At 47.4% G+C, this 23,506-nt stretch overlaps 1 protein-coding gene across 1 annotated transcript in view; it reads left to right on the top strand.

Annotated features, from left to right (window-relative positions):
* The window catches only part of CDK5RAP3 (CDK5 regulatory subunit associated protein 3), a 33,211-nt gene that overhangs the window by 7,373 nt on the left and 2,332 nt on the right, over positions 1 to 23,506 (top strand). The window contains exons 5-13 of the mRNA XM_048518095.1: positions 4,105 to 4,153; positions 4,907 to 5,085; positions 6,002 to 6,138; positions 8,393 to 8,537; positions 11,214 to 11,330; positions 13,086 to 13,170; positions 17,558 to 17,646; positions 19,671 to 19,876; positions 22,146 to 22,317. Coding sequence (XP_048374052.1) covers positions 4,105 to 4,153; positions 4,907 to 5,085; positions 6,002 to 6,138; positions 8,393 to 8,537; positions 11,214 to 11,330; positions 13,086 to 13,170; positions 17,558 to 17,646; positions 19,671 to 19,876; positions 22,146 to 22,317 — 1,179 coding nt within the window. The remainder of the gene's footprint in view (positions 1 to 4,104; positions 4,154 to 4,906; positions 5,086 to 6,001; positions 6,139 to 8,392; positions 8,538 to 11,213; positions 11,331 to 13,085; positions 13,171 to 17,557; positions 17,647 to 19,670; positions 19,877 to 22,145; positions 22,318 to 23,506) is intronic.

Raw genomic sequence — 23,506 nt, forward strand, 5'->3', positions numbered from 1 at the left:
CAACAATGTTAAACACTTTTAAGTTTAACAAGGATTCAAACTCATTGTCCATAGCCTGATTCCATTTTCCTGTTCCTCAGGTGGACATTTCAACATATCATGGAAACCTTGTGTAGGTTCTGTCCCTAATTGGCACCTCTCACTTCTTGTACCATAAACCTTTTGGTGGCATGCCTTTTATTTGCTCTTTCTGATCGTGGTATAGCTATTTCTCCAGTTTGCTCTTCTCCTCCTCTCCTGGCTTCCTTCTGATCACTATTACTGCCCTGTTTTGCTTAAGGCTTGGAACGGACGTGTGACTTTTGAACGGGAGTGTGGGTTGTGTGCTGTCACTAGGTACTGTGTCATGGCTTGCTGGTGTGCTGCTTCAGAGTTTTGTTTATGTTCCACAGCTGTATGTTTTTCAAAGTTGGCACTGCGTGAATAGCAATTCTTCCCTTCGACCCAATGAAAATCTATAGCTGGTATTCTGCGCATATCCTGCAAAGCATGATCTCTGCCTTTCTTTTGTCCTTTTCGTTGCTGTCTGGGGAATGAGGGCGTTAGCAAAACTCCCAAATATTCTAAAGGTGTTTCAGGGAAGGCTAACGCCCAAACATTCTGAAAAATGGGTGTTTCATTGATGCCGAACTCCACAGCCTGTTTATTACATGTGTGGCAGCGGCTAAGACAACCTCTCCCCAGAAATGGAATGGAACCTTGGCATCATTTATCATGCAATCCGCATTGTTTGAAGAATGCCTAGATCTCTCTCTAGCCACGCCATTTCAGCGGGCTGAGCAGTTTATTCTCCTGTGGCTAATATGCAACTTTCTGTGTCAGCCATGTTTGGAATTTGTTCCCCATGAACTCGCCTCCTGTCAGATTGCAGGCCAACCACCTTGTGAGGAACCTCCGTTCAATCATTGAGACCCATTCCTTAAACCTTGTAAAGGCTTTAATCGCCGTTCAACAGCAAGCAGTAAGAATATCTGCTATAATCATCAATCAGCAGAAATATATATAGTACACCCTTAAACCCGATTGGAAAGGACCAGCTAGTCGCCATGGACTAGTTCAAATGGTCTTTTCCATTTTGTCTGCTCGCTCTTTTTGGGGATTGGATAGGATTTCACCTTAACCCACTGAATGAACAGTCGGAATGCTTTGCAAGGCTTTACACTCAAAATCACATGCTTTTGCCAACTGCTTGATGGTGAAGCCAAAGAGCACATCCTAGGACTCTGTGAAGATAGTGCACACAATCATCATGCATGGAAGCAGTAGCTAGACTTGAAACATTCATTACATTTCATTTTTGCCCTTTATCAGTCATAACATACATTTTGTGCATGAAGTGTACCTTTGCACTCTATGTCATTCTACCATACTGTACAACCCTGTCTATCAAATATAATAGTTTTGTACCCTTGTTCAGCTAAACTTGGAGACTCAACAAACAAAAATCCAGTCCGAACACACAACACATTTTGCAACTTTTTTCCTAGGCATGGTATGTAGGCAGTTCCTTGCAGCGTAACAGCAGCTGGTGATCCATCGGCCAAGCTGACATGCTTCACACTTGCCTTGGACTCCTCAGTCAATAGGTGATGAGCATTCTGACATGCTCTGAGCAGGCAGAGTCAAAACCAGATGGAGTTAGTTTCTCTGGTTATCCCGGTTCTCAGCAATGCCCGTCAAGTAGTGCTCCTTCTTTCCTCTTCCTCGTTGTCCTTTAGCTGGCCTTCTTCTCCCTTCTGTGGGCATTCTCGAGGAAGATGACATTAGTAGAGCCAATTAGCGGAGTAGCGCCCGAACTGCATACTGACGACCTTGGGCAGTTCAGGGAAAAGCTGGGTTTCCTTTTGCCTCTGGAAACAGCAGGCTTCTCTCTGGCTGTGGCTTCAAGGCAAAACTCTCTTTGTTTCTGGGCTCCAGAAGCCCAGTTACGATCACATAGTTCAGAGTCAAATCATCGTCCTTTATGCTCTGCATACTATGGTAACGTAAAATTGTCCCAGCTGTCATCTAGGAAGATAGTACAATATAGGCCCCTATGCTGTCGTTCAGTGAGAAGTCATGCCTCTGTCTTCCAACTCGTTGAATGAATTAATGCGCGGCTGTTGGACATGGTTGGCCACATTTTTTCACCTCCTTTCAGCTTCAAATTGTGCGTAAGCGCTCTGGTCAAGATTACCTTGGAACCAGCAGTGCGTCTGGTACAGGTCCTTCAACACCTTCCAGCAGTCAGAAGCCTTCTCCAGCAGCCATTAGATAGATTGGCTGGAGTTTTCCACAGCCAACATTATGGGCGCTGGCTTTGGCATCTGCCCTCTGCTCTGCTGCTGTGCCTGGGTTGGTGGGTCGACTACAGCCCGCCAAATCTTCAATGCGTATGAAAGCTCTGCATTTTCACACTCCATGCTGAGTAGTTCCTGCAGTCAGCCGTTCAAAGGCAAACTGCATTATAAGTGAATGTCATCGTCACACTGCCTCTCGATTAACTCTAAGTGGCTTCGAGGTGGTTGGGATACTGGGCCCATAACCAAATTGTTGGCCTTAGTGCACAGCCGAAGGACTAGGTGCCAACTCACCCTTGCTGGAGCAAGGAGGTAACTGCTTCGCGGTATAAGAAAAAAAGAAACACTCAGACAGTAGATTTGGCAGTTCCAACAGGGTACTTTTTATCTCTTGTTTCTCAAAGGAACAAAAAAATAACAATAACTATCCACTCTCTACCTTCACGTACTTAATCTGAGCCCAGGCGAACCTGAAGAAGGTGAAGGAGAGGTACTGAATTGAATTAATGCGAATGCTTCTTATATAGTTTTGTCCGGCAAAGTGTTAGCTAGATGATCTTAATCATCCTGTATAGCCTGTGACGCTTTCACCTTCTGCTTTGACTGTTATGATGCCAATCACTGCAGACCCAGACAGAGAGGCTCCGACCTTTACAATTCTGCTGACTGTTACATGCCAATCACTGCAGACCCAGACAGAGAGGCTCCGACCTTTACAATTCTGCTGACTGTTGCATTCCGGTCATTCTAGACCAGCACGAGAGGTTCACCTTACAATTCCCGCTGACTGTTACATTCCGCCTGGTAATCGTGCTAATATGACCACCTTGCAATTTTCAATATCCTGACATGGTTGTCCCACTAGCTGTTGTGTCTAGGTTGGTGGGATAAATGTACGGGGTGGAAATGACATCATGCTACACATCGATGTCATTTCTGGGTGAAAACCTGGACCTGATGTCATCATGTCAGCTGATGCTCTCAAATCCCTCTCAAACTCTGGCCCTTTCCTCACAGCAAATTCTGAGCGGGTTGCAACCGGGATAAATGAGCCCAGCACAGCTCCAGGCCGTTTGCATGGTTGTCTGTCCCGTGGACAGCCAGCATATCAGCCGGGGTGTGTGCCTTCACATGGAGGTGCTTTAAAAAAACTTTTAAAACGTACGTACGCAGGCGGGCACACAGGCTCCCCCAGAGCCTTGCTGGAGCCAGCAGTGCTTGCGTCTCTCTGCAGATGGGAGCCGGGGGAGGGGGGGCAGCACAGCCACATAACATGCCTCACAGCTGTGGCCATTTGCTCAGCTGTGACTGCGAGATGCATTAAAACAAAAGAATTTCAGAAATCGCAATTCTTGAATAACTGGGCGGGGGGGGGGGGGGGGACACACAGCCCGGATCTACGTTAGGAGCGGGATCCGTGCAAAGTTCCTCCCCAACCCAGGTTTTTTACTGGTATTACCCCAGTTTAATTGGCCTGTGTGGAAAGGGCCTCTGTGGTGTTTATCATTTAAATACTTAATAGTTACTCCTTTATGTTATGTGGTTGGATTTTTTTTTATTTTTGGAAATGTTGACTTTCTTCCTGACTTGCTTATTCTTTCTTTCCTCTGCTTATGTGTCCTGATTTACCCCTTTTTTCCCCAGATGATCCATTTTCTTCACAGATTCCAGAATAGGGGCTAAACGCACAGATCCTTCTCGGATGCCACCTCCCTGTCACAGTTTGGCCAGGTTGCATTCTGGCCTCCTGACCCACAGGTTTAGGGAAAATAGAGTTGCCTACTGGTTGACCTGTGGTATTCTCATGATCTCTCTCTTTTTGCAGGACTGGCAGGAAATTGTGTCACTTTATGAAAAAGACAACACTTACTTGGGTAAGACACTTTCCATATGTGGTGGGAAGACAAGCTATTATAATAGCAAAATAGAAATGACTATGGGAAAACTGACTGCCCCATAGGGAGAGGAAGGGCTAGCTTTGTTTTTGGGGGAAAAGCACACTTGAGATGAATCCTAATAGTTTAGACTTTAGAGATAGCAGGAGAGGAAGCTAATTAGCTTACTCTCTGAAATGCCAACATCAGGAAGCAACAGGTATCTGCCAGAAGTATCTATATGCCATTTGGCCTTCTTGTGTTGAATGTCTCTGCTTTAAAATTAACCAAAAAGGCTTAAGAGCCCTTTTAATGTGCTTATATGTTCATCAGACAAATTTTTCAAAAACAAGAATTGGGTCATTTGCATTAACCAAATGAAAATTTCCGCTAATGGAAGATGTAGGGTGATTTCCACCAGTTCCTTCTTGATGTTGATCCCCGTTTGCCTCCTGTCCTGTTTCTGAGTGATCCCTGTCCCCCAGAAGCAGCATTTTGGGGCGATCAATCAGCAGCAATGGGAGGTAGAGGCAGGAGTGTTCCATTCCAAAGACGGAAGTTCCTTTCATGAGCAGGAAAGTTAGTCCAGTTCTCACCTCTTGTGGAGACTGTGACCAATTTCAGCACATCCATGCATAGGAGGTACAGGTTGTCTGCTACAATATAGTGGGGGAATTCTGTAAGAGGAGAGTCGCAGGCTAGCCGGAAGATAACCAAGCATACAAACGCAGTTCCCTCTGTCTTTTGTCCCAGCGGAACTGGCTAACCTTCTGGTGCGGAATGTCAGCTATGAGGTCCCCTCCCTCAAAAAGCAGATCAGCAAGTGCCAGCAACTACAGCAGGAATACAGCCGCAAGGAGGAGGAATGCCAGCTAGCTGCCATTGAGATGAGGGAGCGTTTTTACAGTTCCTGCAAGCAATATGGCATCACGGTATGGAATGCTGCTTCGGTCTGCCCTTCGGTCACTTAAAAATGGGAGCAGGATGTGCAGTTGGCATTTTATTTAGTGTGTGTGTAAAGTGCTGTTATGTTGCAGCTGACCTGTGGCAACCCAGTAGGGTATTCAAGGCAAGACACTAACAGAGGTGGTTTGTCATTGCCTTCCTCTGTGTAGCAGCCGCTGGTATTCCTTGGTGGTCTCTCTTCCAAATACTTGCCAGAGTTAACCCTGTTTAGCTTCTGAGATCTGATGAGTTCAGTTTAGCCTGAGCCATCCTGGTTCAGGGCATTTTTTATTATGCAAGAACTAATTTAGATAGTTGGCTGAACCTCCAGACTCTTAGAATAAAAGAATCATAGAGTTGGAAGAGACCGCAAGGGCCATCAAATCCAACCCCCTGCAATGCAGGAACACATAATCAAAGCACTCCTTACAGATGGCCACCCAGCCTCTGTTTAAAAACCTCCAAAGAAGGAGACTCCACTTCACTCCAGGTAGTGCATTCCAATGTTGAACAGCCCTTACTGTCATGACGGTTTTCCTGTTGTTTCGGTGGAATCCCTTTTCCTTCACCTTGAGGCCATAACTCCTGGTCCTAATCTCTGGAGCAGCAGAAAACAAGCTTGCTCCCTTACCAAATATCCAAACTCTTCTTCTCCTCTTCTTAAAGGCCAACCATGTTTTCCAGGGTTGTGAGCTTTTGTGAGTCAAATTTGTCATTTCATCAGATTCATGAAAGCTTATATCTTGGAAAACTTGGTTGGTTTTTGAAGACTGTACTGAACTCGAATTTTGTTCAGCTGCTACAGAGTAACACAGCTACCCCTTTGAAACTGTCTTCAGATGATAGATCTGGAATATGCCTCCTCTTGGACAATATCACAGACGGTTCTGCCTGTCTTTGCAGGGAGATGATGTACGACGGGAGCTTCTGGCTTTGGTACAAGACTTGCCATCCCAACTGGATGAGATTGGGGCTGGTGCCAAGGGCCTTTTGGAAGCCATCGACCTTTACCAAGCATGTGTGCAGTTTGTATGTGAGAGGTAGGAGTTGTACTTGCTGCTGTTAAAATCCTAACAATTCCTATAGATCCAAAGAAATACTTGCTGTTATTAAGGCATAAGAGATTTCAGGCCTACACAGACTTTGGTGTGTTATTTATAATGATTACTGTGTCAGACGAAGAGTAGGAATAACAGGTCTTTCCCACTACCACAGTCCTTGAGTTCTTTGAGAATAATTTCAGATGAATAGCCATGTTGGTCTGTTGCAGCAAAATTTAATCAGGATTGCAGTGGCACCATAAAGATCTACAAACTCCAGTTGAAACTTCTGTGAGTCAGAGCACCGCTTCTCCGATGCATAGGTCTGTACTTCTATGTATTCCTAGTCCAGCGACTCTTGAACCCGCTTAAGTAGTTTAGATCAGGGGTCCTCAACCTTTTTGAACCTGCAGGCACATTTGGAATTCTGCAGAAGCAAAACAAAAGCTGCTACACAAAGGCTGTGGGCAGGAGAAAGTAGTGTTTGTGAAATGCTATAATTAGTGAGTCAATTGCATAACTGTAATGTAAACAGCCACACAGAAAACAAAGCACATTCAACAGAACAGCACAATATACAACACAGAGAAACAATTGTCAAGCAATACCTTGACACAAGTCAAGGAAAAAAAGTTTTTTTGTTATGCAATTGTTTCACTAATTGTAGCATTGCACACACACTTTGTCTTGCCAAGAACCTTTGTGTGGCAGGGTTTGTTTTGTTTCCGCCCCCTGTTCTGCTACACTTCCTTGTTTTTCAGACATTTGAAATTCTGACAGAGTATGGTGGGCGCAGCAACAAAATGGCTGCCTCCTGAGGCACAGCCAGTCACAAAATGGCTGCCTCAGGGGGCAGAGCCAGCTTAATCTCAGTAACACAGTACAGATCTGTGCAGTGCTGCGGTGGCAGCTGCTGCCAAAGCAACATTTGAAAAACTTGGGTGCTGTGTGGTTTCCGGGCTGTATGGCCGTGTTCTAGCAGCATTCTCTCCTGACGTTTCGCCTGCATCTGTGGCTGGCATCTTCAGAGGATCTGATGTTGGGAAAGCAAGTGGAGTATATATATCTGTTGGAGTGTCCAGGGTGGGTGGAGAAACATAGTCTGTGAGTAACAAAGAAGGCAACCAGGTCAATAGTTGGGGCCATCTGAATAGAAGTATGAGTAACAATGAAGACTATAGCATGGGAGTGTCAATGGAGATAGCAAGGTCACTGGTGGGCTTGCTATCACCACCAGTGACCTTGGTGGGCTTGCTATCACCACCAGTGACCTTGCTATCTCCATTGACGCTCCCATGCTGTAGTCTTCATTGTTACTCATACTTCTATTCAGATGCCCTCAACTATTGACCTGGTTGCCTTCTTTGTTACTCACAGACTATGTTTCTCCACCCACCCTGGACACTCCAACAGATATATATACTCCACTTGCTTTCCCAACATCAGATCCTCTGAAGATGCCAGCCACAGATGCAGGTGAAACGTCAGGAGAGAATGCTGCTAGAACACGGCCATACAGCCTGGAAACCACACAGCACCCAAGTGATTCCGGCCGTGAAAGCCTTCTACAATACATTTGAAAAACTGATCAAGTCTCTGATAGTCAATCAAAAGCGTTGTTGGGCTCCACTCACTTCCTAAAAATACTTGACAGGCTCTGGAAAAGAAGAGGAGGAGTAGTTTGGATTTATATCCCCCCTTTCTCTCCTGTAAGGAGACTCAAAAGGGCTTACAATCTCCTTTCCCCCTCACAACAAACACCCTGTGAGGTGGGTGGGGCTGAGAGAGCTTCAAAGAACTGTGACTCGCCCAAGGTCACCCAGCTGGCATGTGTTGGAGCGCACAAGCTAATCTAGTTCACCAGATAAGCCTCCACAGCTCCAGTGGCTAATCTGGGGAATGAAACCCAGTTCCCCAGGTTAGGGTGCACCTGCTCTTAACTACTACACCATGTTAGTGATGGTGAGTGCCATGACATCCATAGGCATCGTGATGGAATCCCTGGTTTAGTTATATCCACAGATACGAAGCATGAGAAACTACTGGGGGAGGGGGGGTACAGTGAGAAAAGCTTTCCATGGTGCATTTGTGTGTCAGAATGTTGTAGAACAAGCAAAGATGGGAACCAGTTGACATGCCCATTTCTAGCACCTTTTGGGTGGTTACTGCCGTTCTCTGCCAAGAAGGAATCGATAACTGCCGTCAAATGCCCCACCTGTACTTGATGACTTGGGACTTTTCCTTTGTGTTCCAGTTCCACAGAACAGGTAGTCCCATTGCTGAGGCACATGCAGGCTCGGGGCAACACCACCATCTATGAGTGGAGACGGGGGGTCAAGCCAGCCTCGGTGGAACGGCCCAAGACGGAGCAAGCGAGGGAATCGGTAGACCAGGAGGCGGTACGTCCTTTTCTGTGAAAGCGTTGGGAATGGGTGTTGAGCTGTCATTCGGGTGTTCAGCTAGCCCAAAGATAATCCCAGTTCTTGTTTCGGATTCCTTCCCCACACAAAAATAGAAGCCCTCTGCACACAACCTGTTCAGGTGTTTTATCACCAAGAGTGCAGTGAGAATGAGCACTGTGGCCTTGCCCCCACCCCATGACATCAGTGGCTCTTGAGCAGGGCATCTATATGAGGAGCGGGTGTTCACAAATATGCTCCCTTGATCACAGGGAAGAAGCATAAGCATGTGCATTTCCTCCTCACGTAGGCAGCGTGTTTGTGAGACTGCGGTCGTGTTTGTGGGGTGCTGTCAGGTCTATGATTCATTCAATGACAAGGCTCTGGATTTCTCAATCGGAAGTCTTTATTGGAATGAACATGGAACCCGTGGCTTTTGCACAGCCAGTTCTAACCCACCCCCCAAATGCCCATAGCTTTAGCACTCCCTCCCCTGCCCCCATCTACGTAAAGTAAAAGCGGGAAAAGAAGAGCTGGAAAGCGAAAGTCCCTTCCCAAGGTCTAGGGAAAAATAGAGAGACATCTGGCTACCCCTCCCTTCGCAGAGAGACCCAGAGATGCCACTGTCATCTACATAGCAAGCACAGACAGAAAGGAAACATGAAAGGGGAGATTCAGGAACCCAGAGAGGCCCCAGACATTAAGCACACGCTGACAGGTGCAGGACTAGCAGCCCCATACAAAGGGGGGCTGAATCCACCGCTGGGAGCAGCGTGGGGCTGCGCTGGTGCCCGCTTCAGGGCACTTGGCCCGGCATAGGGGTGGATCGACCAGTGGGTGGCTGCAGCAGCACTGCAGGGTGGTGGAACACAGTGCTGAATGTCAGAGCAGTGTCCCTGCACCCCCACCGCTGATGTAGCAGAGGCGGGCTGGGGGCATGGCCCGGGAAGGAGGAAGAAGAAGAGTTTGAATTTATATCCCCCCTTTCTCTCCTGTAAGGAGACTCAAGAGGGCTTACAATCTTCTTTCCCTGCTCTCCCCCCGCAACAAACACCCTATGAGGTGGGTGGGGCTAAGAGAGCTTTGAAGAACTGTGACTAGCCCAAGGTCACCCAGCTGGCATGGGTTGGAGTGCACAAGTTAATCTAGTTCCCCAGATAAGCCTCCACAGCTCAGGCAGCAGAGCGGGGAATCAAACCAGGTTCCTCCAGATTAGAGTGCACCTGCTCTTAACTGCTACACCACATTGGCTGGTACTATTACAAATGCTTCTGAAAAATTTTCTCAGACAGCAACAGCAGACTCCCCTCGTATGGGATAGAAGTTACAAGCTTAATCTGGTTGCTTTGTTTGACCCAAAGATGACAATGCACGCTGGAACCTACACTAGTTGGAGCAGCAGTGGCATAGGAGGTTAAGAGCTCGTGTATCTAATCTGGAGGAACCGGGTTTGATTCCCCGCCCTGCCGCCTGAGCTGTGGAGGCTTATCTGGGGAATTCAGATTAGCCTGGGCACTCCCACACACGCCAGCTCGGTGACCTTGGGCTAGTCACAGCTTCTTGGAGCTCTCTCAGCCCCACCTATCTCACAGGGTGTTTGTTGTGAGGGGGGAAGGGCAAGGAGATTGTAAGCCCCTTTGAGTCTCCTGCAGGAGAGAAAGGGGAGATATAAATCCAAACTCTTCTTCTTCTTCCTCTTCCTCTTCCTCCTCCTGCCTGTTCCCCTTATTTTGCTGGCAGCTGGGGCTGTTGACTAGTGCCACCTTTTGAGGGCTTTCCGGCAGTGGGGAGACTTTTTTGTGTGCTTTTGGTCTCCCCACGCCACTGGCAAGCCTCCTTGGGCAAAGGCGTAGCTACGGGGGGGGTGCGTGACGCACCGTGCGCATGCCCTGTGGTGATGTTGCGAGGGCGGGACAGGGAGGGATGGGGGCAGAGGACGCACCGGTGCACTTGGCGCTTCCCCCCCTTGCTACGCCTCTGCCCTTGGGAATAACAGGGTGGTGAGGCTGCGGCACCGCATCTGGACACCCTGCTGCTTGGGTGGGCTGCCCGCCTCTTGTGGCTGATGCCAGTCTGCATGTGGTGATTAAGTGTGTGCAGACTGATTGGTTGCCATGTCACTACGTCTATACGGATGCATTCCCCTTGATAGTTAATAGTTTCATCCTGTCCCTACCCGTTTGCTATTTGAAAATCAAAGCATGAGAATTGCTTTGTTGGAGGTCTGCCTAATCCAGAGGTCCCCAACATGTGCCTGTAGGTGCCACGGAGACCACTGACACCATTTATGGCAACTGCCACATGTTTTTAGGAAGTGGGCGGGGCCAAATGGGGCTTTTGCACAGCCAGGCTTCTGATTGGCTATTGACTTCTGTGACAAAGCTGTGATGTTGGTAGTCAGGATAAAAACAGCAAAGCATTTTAAAAAATGCTTCTACCTTGTTAACCACAATAGAAAAGAGACTGACTTAGTGACCGTGGGTTCATCAGAACAAGTAATCACAAAAGGATTGCAGGACTAAAGAATCTCATAATCACTGTTCAATTGAATGTTGGGAGGGGGGAATATATGTAAACACACCTGAGTGACTTGTAAAACATCCAGTACAATTCTTGGCTTCGACGACACTGCATTTTCAAAGGGGTCGATTAACGTTTTTCCTTTTCTGGTTGCAGATCGACTGGGGTGACTTGGGAGTGGAGTCTGTTCCTGAGGCAGTCGATTATGGCATCTCAGTTGAAGAAGCTAGCGAGGAGATAGATTGGGGGATTTCTCTGGAGGCGGATGCACAGGTGAATAGCTTCCATGTCTGCCTGCCCCTGTATTAATTCCTCTCTTGAATGGGCTTCCTTACAGGTTTTGAGGGAAGCCTTTGCTGTAAACGGGGGGCAGGCGACTTCAGCAGCTACCTTGCTCTGCCCCACAAAGTGTAATCAAGTCAGGTGGGGCAGAAGCACAATTCTGGGAATGGGAGATGGTGGAGTGATGTTGTCGTCCACTGGAGGTCCTTCTGCTCCCACTCCTGATAAGTGCCAGCAGTCCTGCTGTCGTGTTGCTCTGTGGGGCAGATGTTGCCACTGGCTATGCGCAGACAACATAATGGGTGTGGGAGTTGCCAACTGTACATGCAGTATTTTCCGCTGCTCTGAAAAACAGAGGCCGCTGCTGATGCCTTCTACCCCCCATTTGCATGGAGGTTTCCCTGTAGCCAGTATGACCTTCGTCTCTCTCCATCTCTTTTGATTGCTAGCATGCTAGATTTATTTATCTAGGGCCTCTATTTTCAGACTTTTCTTCCTAGGGTTTTAGACTACATTTGGCAACCAGGTGGGAACCTATGGGGCAGAAACTTGTAAGGAGACAGCATCTGTCACATGATATCTCTTCTGGAAAGAAATCCAGAAGTGACATTGGCCAGCTCTAGGAATCCCCAGAAACTCTATGGTAACATCATAGAGTTTCCAGCAATTCCTAGACCTATCCATTGTCATGTTTGGGATTCACTTGGCAGTGGCATTGCAGCACAGCTGATGCTGGCTTTCAAAATTATTTTTTTCCTGTATCTGTTTGGAGCAGTGCCAGCTTCCTCACCATATTTCCCCCCAAGGGAAGCCCATAGGAGCTTACAAAGCAATATCGATTGAAACGAGCAAAATGCAATGCAAACAGTGAAAAGGGTAGCATCCTGGTCTGTTCTGAGCTCTGCTGAGTGGTAGGCTAAGAAGAAGAAGAGATTGGAAGAGTTTGGATTTATATCCCCTGTTTCTCTCCTGTAAGGAGACTCAAAGGGGCTTTACAATCTCCTTTCCCTTCCTCCCTCCCCCCCACAACAAACACCCTGTGAGGTGGGTGGGGCTGAGAGAGCTCCAAAGAACTGTGACTAGCCCAAGGTCACCCAGTTGGCATGTGTTGGAGTACACAAGCTAATCTGGTTCACCAGATAAGCCTCCCAGCTCAGGCGGCAGAACAGGGAATCAAACCTGGTTCTCCAGATTAGAGTATACCTGCTCTTCACCACTACACCATGCTGACTAAGAACCCTTTGTCCCTTGCCCTTTGGCTTGTAGCAGAAGCTCACACCTCTAGCCCAGGGGTAGGGAACCTGCGGCTCTCCAGATGTTCAGGAACTACAATTCCCATCAGCCCCTACCAGCATGGCCAATTGGCCATGCTGACAGAGGCTGATGGGAATTGTAGTTCCTGAACATCTGGAGAGCCGCAGGTTCCCTACCCCTGCTCTAGCCCTATCCAGGCTTTGAGGTACCTGCAAGCAGGATGAGAACAAGAGCTCTACCTGGACCGTACACAGCTGGCAGCCATCTTCCCATGATTCCTACCCCTAGCTAAAAGGTAGATGCCAGGTTTTGTTTGGCATTGAAGCTCAAAAGGGCTGCTTATCCCTCTTTGAAAGAAGGCCTTTGTGCATCAATGAAATGTTTTTAGAATATTCTTTTGCATAGGCATGGTTTGCACTTTGTGTACATTCAGTAGAGACTGAAATTCTGGGATGTCAGTCGCTGAAGAGTTGTGGGTTCCCCTTTCTGCAGGAGAGTGATGCCGCCGGCATAGATGGGGGAGACCGGAGTGCAGCGGACACAGCGCAGATTGTGGTGCTGGATGCTGGCAGCAAGGGTAAGCTTTCCCCCCCACCCTGCTCCCGGTAGCTTCTCGTTTCTAAGAAGAGGAGAACACACACACTTGGTGCCACGGAAGACATTTTGGGGAGGGGGGTGGCTCAGAAGTCATGGATAAACAGTGCAAATGGATTCAAAGGATTGGGAAATGCTCAGTTGGTTTCCTTCCCCTGGAAGGGTATGGTGAGACCATTTTATTTCATTGTTTGCCTCAAGCCTCAAATGACTGATGGCCACCTAATGAATTTCCATGGTGTTTTCTCAGGGAGTTTTCAAGGCAAGAGATGATTAGAGCTGGTTTTCCATTGCCTTCCTCTGCCTAGCACCCCATGTCTTCCTTGGCCGAATCTTCTCATGCCATTGCCTCCCCTGTGTCTCTCTTGGCCAGGACTTCCTTTCCCATTGCCTTCCTTCAGTTTACCTGGAAGCTTTTGACATAGAAGTCCCACTTGATGATGCGGCTGGCCTCTACCCGGGCCAGGGCCTTTACAGCCCTGGCCCCTGCCTGGTGGAACACCTTACCACCACCAGCTGTCGGGCCCTCGCGGGGATCTTGGAGGTTCGGGGCCTGTAAGACCAATTGTTCCACCCGAGGCGTTTGGAGGGCGACGGCTGATGCCCTCCTTTTCCTTTACATTCTGAGTTCTCCGCTCCTCTGTTTTATTTTCCAGGGTGGATCTATGAAGTTTATGTTTTTATGTTGGACGCCAATGTAACATTATTAATTGCTGTTTTAATGGGGTTTTATTGTAATTATTGTTTTATCATGTTGTTCACCGGCCAGAGCCCTTCGGGGGAGGGGCGGTATATAAAACCAATTATAAATAAATAAATCAATAAATCAATAAATCAATAAATCAATCCTTTAATCTGTGCTGTGAACATGTTGCCAGTCTTTATCCATGCTCAGAGGCCGTCTCCTGCTGCTGCTTCGGAATTCTGTTCTTTGGTTCCTTCCAGGTTGTTTCATGATTCCTTCCCCTTTCTTGAACTCTCCCCAGTAAATGCAGCCTACAGATAAATTTAGACTTGTTCAGCTGCACGGATTCGGTTAATTCGTGATGCGGTGGCCAAGAAGGCCAATGCGATTTTGGGCTGTGTCAATAGGAGTGCAGTGTCTAGATCGAGGGATGTAATTGTACCTCTCTATTCTGCATTGGTCAGACCTCACCTGGAATATTGTGTACAGTTCCGGGCACCACAATTCAAGAAGGATATTGACAAGCTGGAACGGGTCCAGAGGAGGGCAACCAAAATGGTCAAAGATGTGGAGTCCATGCCATATGAAGAGAGGCTTAGGGAGCTGGGAATGGTTAGTCTGGAAAAGCAAAGGTTAAGGGGGGGCATGATAGCTATGTTTAAATATTTGAAGGAATGCCATGTCGAAGAGGGAGCAAGTTTCTGCGTCAGAGACTGGGACACAGAGTAATGGATTCAAGGTGAAGGAAAAGAGATCCCACCTAAACCAGGGGTCTGCAACTTGCGGCTCTCCAGATGTTCATGGACTACAAATCCCATCAGCCCTTGCCAGCATGGCCAATTGCCAACTGCGGCTCTCCAATTGGCCATGCTGGCAAGGGCTGATGGGATTTGTAGTCCATGAACATCTGGAGAGCCGCAGGTTGCAGACCCCTGACCTAAACATTTGAAAGAACTTCCTGACCATCAGGGCTGTTCGACAGTGGAATTCATTGCCTCGGAGAGTGGTGGAGTCTCCTCCTTTGGAGGTTTTTAAACAAAGGCTGGATCAGCATATGCCAGGAGTGCTTTGATTGTGTGTTCCTGCATTGCAGGGGGTTGGACTTGATAGCCCCTGAGTTCTCTTCCAATTCTGTAACTCTATGAATTTGCACCATGACTTCGGGTAGAAGGATTGGGGCCCTCTGGATTTGTAATTCTCAGCAGGTTGCCTGCCAGGATATGGTGAAAGGGAGAAAAAATATTTTCCAGGCTTGAAAGAGACTTGTGGGCAGAAATCCATATTATGGTACTCCCAACACTCTTTTCCTTATAAAGCAAATTTGGAAGGGCGCCGACTTGCAGAGAATAATGAGCAAGTGGGAAGTAGGTGCTTAGCTTTTCTCCTCTACCAATGACCCCTTTTAACCATGACCCCCTCCCCCATCTTGGCCTTATCTCTGGAAATAAGATGGTTGAGATGAAAGGGATCCGGGAGGAATGAGAGGGATTTTCAGAGGGAACTTGGCAGGCCTGATTATGCCCCTTCGCTCCCATTGATTCTTCCCCTACAATTGACTCTTTCTGCCCCTGAATTTGTGTTATTTTGGCAAATAGTGGGCTTCCATGATGGCACGTTCTGTCCTGAAGTCAACCTTTCTGGCGGTTTAAGTGGGGAAAATACAGGAAAGAAGCAGACACAAGAGGGCGCCGTTGGATACTCAGTTTCCCCCTCCTACCTGGAATGCTTATCTGCGAGACAAGCTCATCCCAATATTTCTTAATGCGTTTATTTTATTGATATTTTATTTGTCTGGTAGAGCTCTGTTTTTGCAGGTGGCAGCTCCCGAGTTCTGTCCCTGACATCTCCAATTAAAGAATCTCAGGTAGTGAAGTGTTGAAGAAGGCTGTGTGAAATGTAGGGAACTGCAGCTGTTCAGAATAGAGTTAGGTCAGGGGTAGGGAACCTGCGGCTCTCCAGATGTTCAGGAACTACAATTCCCATCAGCCCCTACCAGCATGGCCAATTGGCCATGCTGACAGAGGCTGATGGGAATTGTAGTTCCTGAACATCTGGAGAGCCGCAGGTTCCCTACCCCTGAGTTAAGTGGATCAATAGTTTGACTCCTTATAAAGCAGTTTTGTCTATTTAGATTGTCCTGGTTCTTCCTGTGCTCATTCCGGTGCTGCACTGATGGTACATACATGTTCTTTGGGATTTGGGGTGTTTAGCGGAAAGGCAAGTCAAGGGAAGCAAGATATAGGTCTGTAAATCATCTGGTTGGGGGCTGAAGAAAGTGTGTGGAGTAGCTTTGCCAAGCTCCAGGTGTGGGCTGGAGTATTCGTGAAATTACAACTGATCTTCAGGCTACAGAGATCAGCTCTCCTGGAGAAAATGGATGGACATTATATTCCACTGAGGTCCCTCTCCAAACCTTACCCTGCCCAGGCTCCGCCCCCAAATCTCCAAGAATTTCCCTGGTCCAACAATATAGACTTCATGGGCTCCTAATTAACTTGATGAGGTGTAGATTCGAGGCAGACGAAAGGAAAGACTTCTTCCCTGAAAGAACAATAAATGTGTGGATCTTGCTGCCACCTGAGATAGTGGCAGTCACTAGTTTAGTTGGCTTTAAAAGAGGATTAGACCATCAATCATCGGAAGATCCAGTGTATACAGCCAAATGGGGAAGGGACTTCTGCTCAGTTTTGTTTAATCAACTGGTAACGTAAAGGAGCTTGCACTGTAAGTTTGCCTAAACTCAGACAGATTATTACTAGTCAAGATCTGTCAGCTTGCTGGAAGAAACTGTATCAAACTGGCTCCTGTTTTCCTATCTAGTGAGCATGTATCATGGTGGAGCATTTGTGTAAAGGATTCAATGGTGTTGATGAGCGGGACAGCCGCCTGGCCTTGACTGCATTCCATAACCCGGGCGATGGGCCAGCATCTGCGGCGGAGACCTTATCTCTGCTAGAGAGATGAGAACTCCGTTCCCATGGGAATCCGGGAGGGGGGAGGGGATGGACAGAGTTATAACCTGTGCTTCTGGCGGGAGACTTTATTCCTGCCACGTCGTGTACGTGAGCTTTCTAGGATGTCTGAATAAACGGTCTTTTACACCAAAAAAGCCTTTTATTTCTGCTTCTATGGAATTCCTTACAATTTGTGGATGGTGGACACCAAGAAAAGAATATTATATTCCCTTACAACCTGGGGCAGTTTTGTTTTAGGCACCAAAACTGCTCCTCTAAGTCGGGGGTCTCCAACCTATGTCCCTCCAGATGTTCATGGACTATGATTTCCATCAGCTCTGCCAATTGCCATGCTGGCAGGGGCTGATGGGAATCATACTCCATGAACATCTAGAGGGGCATAAAAAGGATGAGGAAGAAGAAGAATTTGTATTCATACCCTGCTTTTCTCTCCTGTATGGAGTCTCCAAGCAGCTTACAATCTCCTTCCCTTCCTGTCCCCACAACAGACACCTTGTGAGGTATGTGGGGCTGAGAGAGTTCAGGGGGAACAGTGACTGGCCCAAGGTCATCCAGCCGCTTTCATGTGTAGGAGTGGGGAAACAAACCCAGTTCACCAGATTAGAGTCCACTGCTCTTAACCACTGCACCAGCAGGGTTGAGCTGTTGTGTCATTTAGCATGTGTCATAATGAATTAATTCTGCTTCGCCCTTTATGTTTTTGTATCCAGCCCCAGAAGGAACTGCCCGAGGACCTGATGCTCTCAGCCTCCTGGAGACCCCAGAGACCCGTAACCAGTTTATTGATGAGCTGATGGAGGTAACAGGAGATCAAACAGTACTGGTTTTAAAGAGATTTTTCAAAACCATGGTTAGCTTCCCACGTATCTCTCGTCCACCGAATTAAGCTCAATATGTGGCTCCCCAGAAAACTCAATTCCCAAGTCATTCAATTAAAACATTTTTTCTGCTGCCTTTCCACCCAATTTAGGGCAGCAAACCATTTGAACCATTTAGGTTTTTAAACACATCCACAAAATTTAAAACAATTGAACAAAAATGTATATATACAAAAGACATAAACGGGAAGGAGGGTCAGCGAGGAAACTCCAAACAAGACCAATGTCTTTTACCCTTAGTGGAAGACAGTGAATAGAGCAGGACAGATGAATCTCCCTGGGAGGGTATTCCATAATTTTGGTGCCACGACTGAGAAGGCTCTTTCTTGGGTTGCCACATGAGTAGCCTCAGACAGTCAGGGTGCCCATAAAAGGACCCCTGTAGATGACCACAGTGGTTGGGTAGCTTTGTATGGGAGTAGGGGGTCCTTTCGATGAGTTTGTCCCAAGCCAAGGAGCAAAGGTCCCCACCCATTTTGAGCCTTCAGGCACATTTGGGATTCTGCTGCAGCTTGGCAGATGCAGCAACCAGATGACTGCCGTAGGAGGCAGAGCCAGCCACCAAATGATTACCACCTCTTAACTTCAGTGAACACATTGGGGATCCTTGTGCTGTGGTAGCAGCTTCCACCAAAGCGACATTTTTAAAAAATCTGCACAGCCAATTAGAAGCTTAGCTGGGCAAAAGCCCTACCTGACCCTGCCAGAAAAGGTGCTGGTGGGCATCAGGGGACCCCCACACACCATGTTGGGGACCCCTGCCATACAGGATCAATACTGGCACCTTAAATTGGGCTTGGAAGCTGATTCAGAGCCAATGCAACAAGAACAAAACCGGAGCAGTAGGGGAAAGGATATAGCACAGGAGTCCTGGTTCCTCTCTGGAACAAAGCAGATGACATTTTTTCCTTTCCAAGTTCAAGGAAGATACAAGCATCCCGTTTTATTCTGTTTCAACTTCTTGGAGGGAGATCTCAAGGAGCAGCAGTGGCGTAGTGGTTAAGAGCAGGTGTACTCTAATCTGGAGGAACTGGGTTTGATTTCCCGCTTTGCCGCCTGAGCTGTGGAGGCTTACTGGTATCTGGGGAATTCAGATTAGCCTGTGCACTCCAACACATGCCAGTTGGATGACTTTGGGCTAGTCACAGTTCTTCTGAGCTCTCTCAGCCCCACCTACCTCACTGGGTGTTTGTTGTGAGGGGGGAAGGGAAAGGAGTTTGTAAGCCCCTTTAAGGTAGAAAGGAGTTTGTCAACCCCTATAGGAGAGGGAGGATATAAATCCAACTCTTCTTCTTCTTCGAAAGGTAGCACTGGTGGGAACTACCAGGGCTTTTAATATGTGCAATACAAAAGAGTTATGCAGTGTCCCTCACTCCCTTTAATATAGGAGTTGGCAACTTTTTCCAGTTAAAGAGCCAAATGAAATTGAAATTCAGAGCAAGAGAGCAACGAAGGGCCAATATAAGAAAGCCTAATTGTACAACATAAACTATGCAGTGTTATTCATGACTGACGCGTGGTGAGGCTCCCCGCTTTCAGTGCTGTCCCCCTGGCCCTCAGCCGGTTGTCGAGCTGATTTCATTCTCCTGGGACTACTCAGAATACCGTTTCCTGAAGGAAATGCAAAGAAATGTACTGTAGTCCACTATCCCTAGCTTGTCTTTAAACTTTGGAGTGGGTGTTCTGCATATGCTCAGAGTTACTGCTGTCGTTTACTGCACCACATATTCTGGAAATGAGCTCTGCCCTGAAAGCGGGATCTGAGCTAGGAGGGCATGGTGCCACTCTGATTCAGAAGGCTGTCTGAAAGCTGCCATCTGCTGTGACCTCACTGCTTTCCTCTTCACTTGCAACCTGGATCTAGCCTGAACGAAGAGGGCCTATTGGCTGGCGGGTGTCTGGAGCTCTGTCCCCTCACTTCCTGCTTCTCTCTTGCCACCTTCAGCTGGAGATCTTCCTTTCCCAGCGCATCGTCGAGACAAGTGAAGAGGCAGACATCTTGTCCGTCAGCCAGTTCCAACTGGCCCCGCCTATCCTGCAGGACCAAACCAAAGGGAAATTGGAAGCCATGGTGGCAGCTCTGCAAGATCTGATTGGCCGGATGACTAGCCTGAGAATGCAGCATCTTTTCATGATCCTAGCCTCTCCAAGGTTGGTGAGATTTGCTTTCCCACCTAACGCCTTTCCTTCAGGATCAGGGCCCCCTGTTGGCTGCACTGAAAATCAAAAGCATCCCTCCCCCGCTTCCCAATCTCTTGGTGAAGACAATGTATCTGCCCCTCCTCCACCATCCTGATAATTACAGTATCAGTTAGTCGTGTTAGGCCAAGATTTAAATCCCTTTTGAGGGAGAGCCAGTAGTGGTTAAGAAGAGGTGGATTCTAATCTGGAGAACTGGGTTTGATTCCCCACTCCTCCACCTGAGTGGTAGAGGCTTATTGGTGTACCAGATGTGTTTCTGCACTCCTACATTCCAGCTGGGTAACCTTGGGCTAGTCACAGTTCTTCAGAACACTCTCACAAAGTGTCTGTTGTGGGGAGAGGAAGGGAAAGGAGCTTGTAAGCCACCTTGAGTCTCCTTACAGGAGAGAAAGGTGGGGTCTAAATCCAAACTCTTATTTTCTTCTTCTTTGAAATGTGGGATGGTTGTGTTGGAAGTACATGGATTGGAGATTTTGTTGACACCAGAGGCCATAGTGAATCTGGAACTTGGCGCATGGTTTGGATTTCGTAAAGAATCTCTGCTTTTGATTACAGGAAGACACAGATTGTTAGCCATCATCATTGGAAGCGAAGTGTTGAATCCTGCCAGCTGTCACTGAATCTCACAAAAGTCCCCTCCTTGCCATTGCTTTCATTCTGCATGCAGGTCCCACAACCCTCAGTAGAGGTTTTTGGGGTGGTAAACAAAGGACTCATTTTTCACCAGCAGAAAAGCTAGTTGGGTCCAATCCCATCCAGGCTCCAGGGTTAGAGAGTCTGTGCATTGCATTATCCCACTCTCCCCTTTTGCAGTCTGTCAAAGGTTTCCCCTCCCAAGAGGGGCTTGCTGTGTTCAGATATGCTCTGTACAGACCCTTAATAGGCTTTACAAATAGCCTGTCCGAACGTCTTCCTTGGATGTTTGCATTGCTGATGCCGAATGTCTTAGTCCGGGCTGCTTTCCCTGCAAAGGAGAATGCAGCATTCGTGCAAATATCCCCGCACTGCAGTGCACCCTCTTTTCCTTGGCAGAGTTTCCTCCATCTCTGGTTATCTGTTAATGTGCAGACTGAGAAAAGCTTGTGCCGCTGTGCCTTAATTACAACTGCCAGCTAATTTAAAAGATTTTGTTTGTAGAGGAAGAAAAGCTGTATTGCTTTTAACCAATCAGTTAATTTAATCTTGTTCGAATTTAAATACATTTACGTTCTGTGGCGCTTTAATGAAGGCATTGTTCTTAGAGCGTTGAAGAAAGGGGCCAGTGTCTTGTATGCATCAAATGTGACTTACAATTCAGTACCGTTAAGTCTGGGCTGTTGCTCGGCGGCCACGCCAGATATAAACATCTCTAATCATTCCCAACCTTTTCACGTAAGTTGCTTACCAGAAACAAAAGTCAAATTTCTGCAAAACAAGCAATCAAACAGAGAACATTAATGAACGGAAATGAATGGTTTTGCTTAGTGTTGAGGGTTAGACTGGGTTGTCTTTTCCCAATCCCTGTAAATCTTATAAGAGCCAGTGTGGTATAGTAGTTAAGATGTTTGATTAGGATCTGGGAAACTCTGGTTTGAATCCCCACTCTGCCATGGAAACTTACTGGGTGACCTTTGTCTAGTCACACACTCTCAGCCGTGACCCTGGCACATATTTGGATGGGAGACCTCCAAGGAATACCAGGGACCTGACGTGGAGTCAGTCTACCACCTTTGAACTTCTCTTGAAAAAAACTCTTAGGGGCTGCTGTAAGACAGCTTTGAATTGTCATCAAAAATAAATAAATCTTACAATTCTGGAATTTCAGGGATGCAAGAAGAGGAAGATGAGTAGTAGTAGTTTGGATTTAAACATCACTTTTCTCTCCTGTAAGGAGACTCAAGGTGGCTTACAAACTCCTTTCCCTTCCTCTCCCCACAACAGACACCTTGTGAGGTAGGTGGGGCTGAGATAGTTCACAAGAACTGTGACTAGCCCAAGGTCACCCAGCAGGAATATGGAATATGGAAACACATCTGATTCACCAGATAAGCCTCTGCCATTCAGGTGGAGGAGTGGGGACTCAAACCCGGTTCTCCAGATTAGAATTCACCTGCTCTTAACCACTACACCATGCTGGCACTCCATGCAGCCATGTCGGAATGAAAATACTGCAGTGTAGGAATGATAGTGGAGAAGAATTTTGCTGGCATGTTTTATATGGTGATTCTTACTGGTTTAGATATGTGGACCGTGTGACTGAACTCCTCCGCCAGAAATTGAAGCAGGCAGATTTGCTGCTCCTAAAGAAGGAGCTGATGATTCAGAAACGGCAAGAAGCCCTGGAGGAACAGGCCGCCCTGGAGCCAAAACTCGACCTCCTTGTGCAGAAAACAAAGGAATTGCAAAAACTGGTGAGTGCAGTGAGAGGTCACAAAAGGAGTGGGCGCTCCCATTTCTACCCTCTCCCCATCGCCTTAAAAACCCAGAGATCAGTTCTGTTTCAGGCAAGCTTCCTGAGCCATGCGTGAGTTCTAAGCTCATAGTGGAATACCTGGCACTAGAAGCATTCCAAAAATACCTGCATGGTTTCCCACCAGGCCTGGAGAGTCTGCTGACGTTTGGTAGACAGGTAATCTGGAAGACAGGTAATCTGGAGCTGGTGAGGTGAAAGCTAACAAGCAGAGAAACGGGGCTTGGCGTTCATTCCTGCCAGCACCTCATTTAGGCCAAGGATCAGAGTTGGGTTTTGCAAACCCAGCTGGGCACACAATTGAACTGTTAGACAAATCAGCATTTGTTGCCCAAACTGCTAGTTTGTTGTGATGTCTGAATGCAGTTTGCGGCTTCACGGCTCTACCCAGAACTGTCCTTTTTCCCCAATCCCATAACATTTCACTGCCGTTATGTTTTTCAGTGTCATGATTCAGCTTTCTATCTTTGGCAAGTTTCTTAGACTACGCGAGCGTGAGAAGCCTTTAGGGCTCTTCGCCTCTGCCTCACCCCATGATTAACAGACGCAGGATAAACAAATCTTATACGTTTGGCTACTTTGTGCAATTAATACAGATTGTTGAATTAAGGCAGACCCATTGCTGACAGGTTAGCTAAAGGGCCTTGTATTCTGAAGGTTCCAAGTGCAATTCCTCCAAGTCAGATGGAAGAAGAGACCTGGGTGTGAGATTTTGAGGAGCTTCTGCAAGCTGCAGTCTAAAAGACTGAACTGGATAGAGTAACAGCCTGAATCTTTCTATCATTTTCCGGTTTTAGGGGTGTGGGGTTGTACCAACGTAACTTCATCATACTTCCCTTAACCATGGTTGAAACGCTGGGAATCAGGATCTCACACTGCTTCTGCCCAGCTCTCACCTTCCATGAGTTATCCCTAATTCTCCCTTTGCTAATCTCAGAGGCGTATCTGGGCCATACTGTGCCCGGTGCACACTCTGCGTCCCCTCTCCTCCTGTGACGCCCTGCCCCCATACACACACACTCTTACCTTAGTTCAGCCTGAAAGTGCAGGCTGGAAAAAGCGGCCTGTTCTCTTGAAACTGAAAACGGCCTGGTGGGAACTACACTTCCCAGGAGACCTTGGGGCTCGCA

The sequence above is a fragment of the Sphaerodactylus townsendi genome, linkage group LG15 (genome assembly GCF_021028975.2).
Source record: "Sphaerodactylus townsendi isolate TG3544 linkage group LG15, MPM_Stown_v2.3, whole genome shotgun sequence".
Taxonomy (NCBI): domain Eukaryota; kingdom Metazoa; phylum Chordata; class Lepidosauria; order Squamata; family Sphaerodactylidae; genus Sphaerodactylus; species Sphaerodactylus townsendi.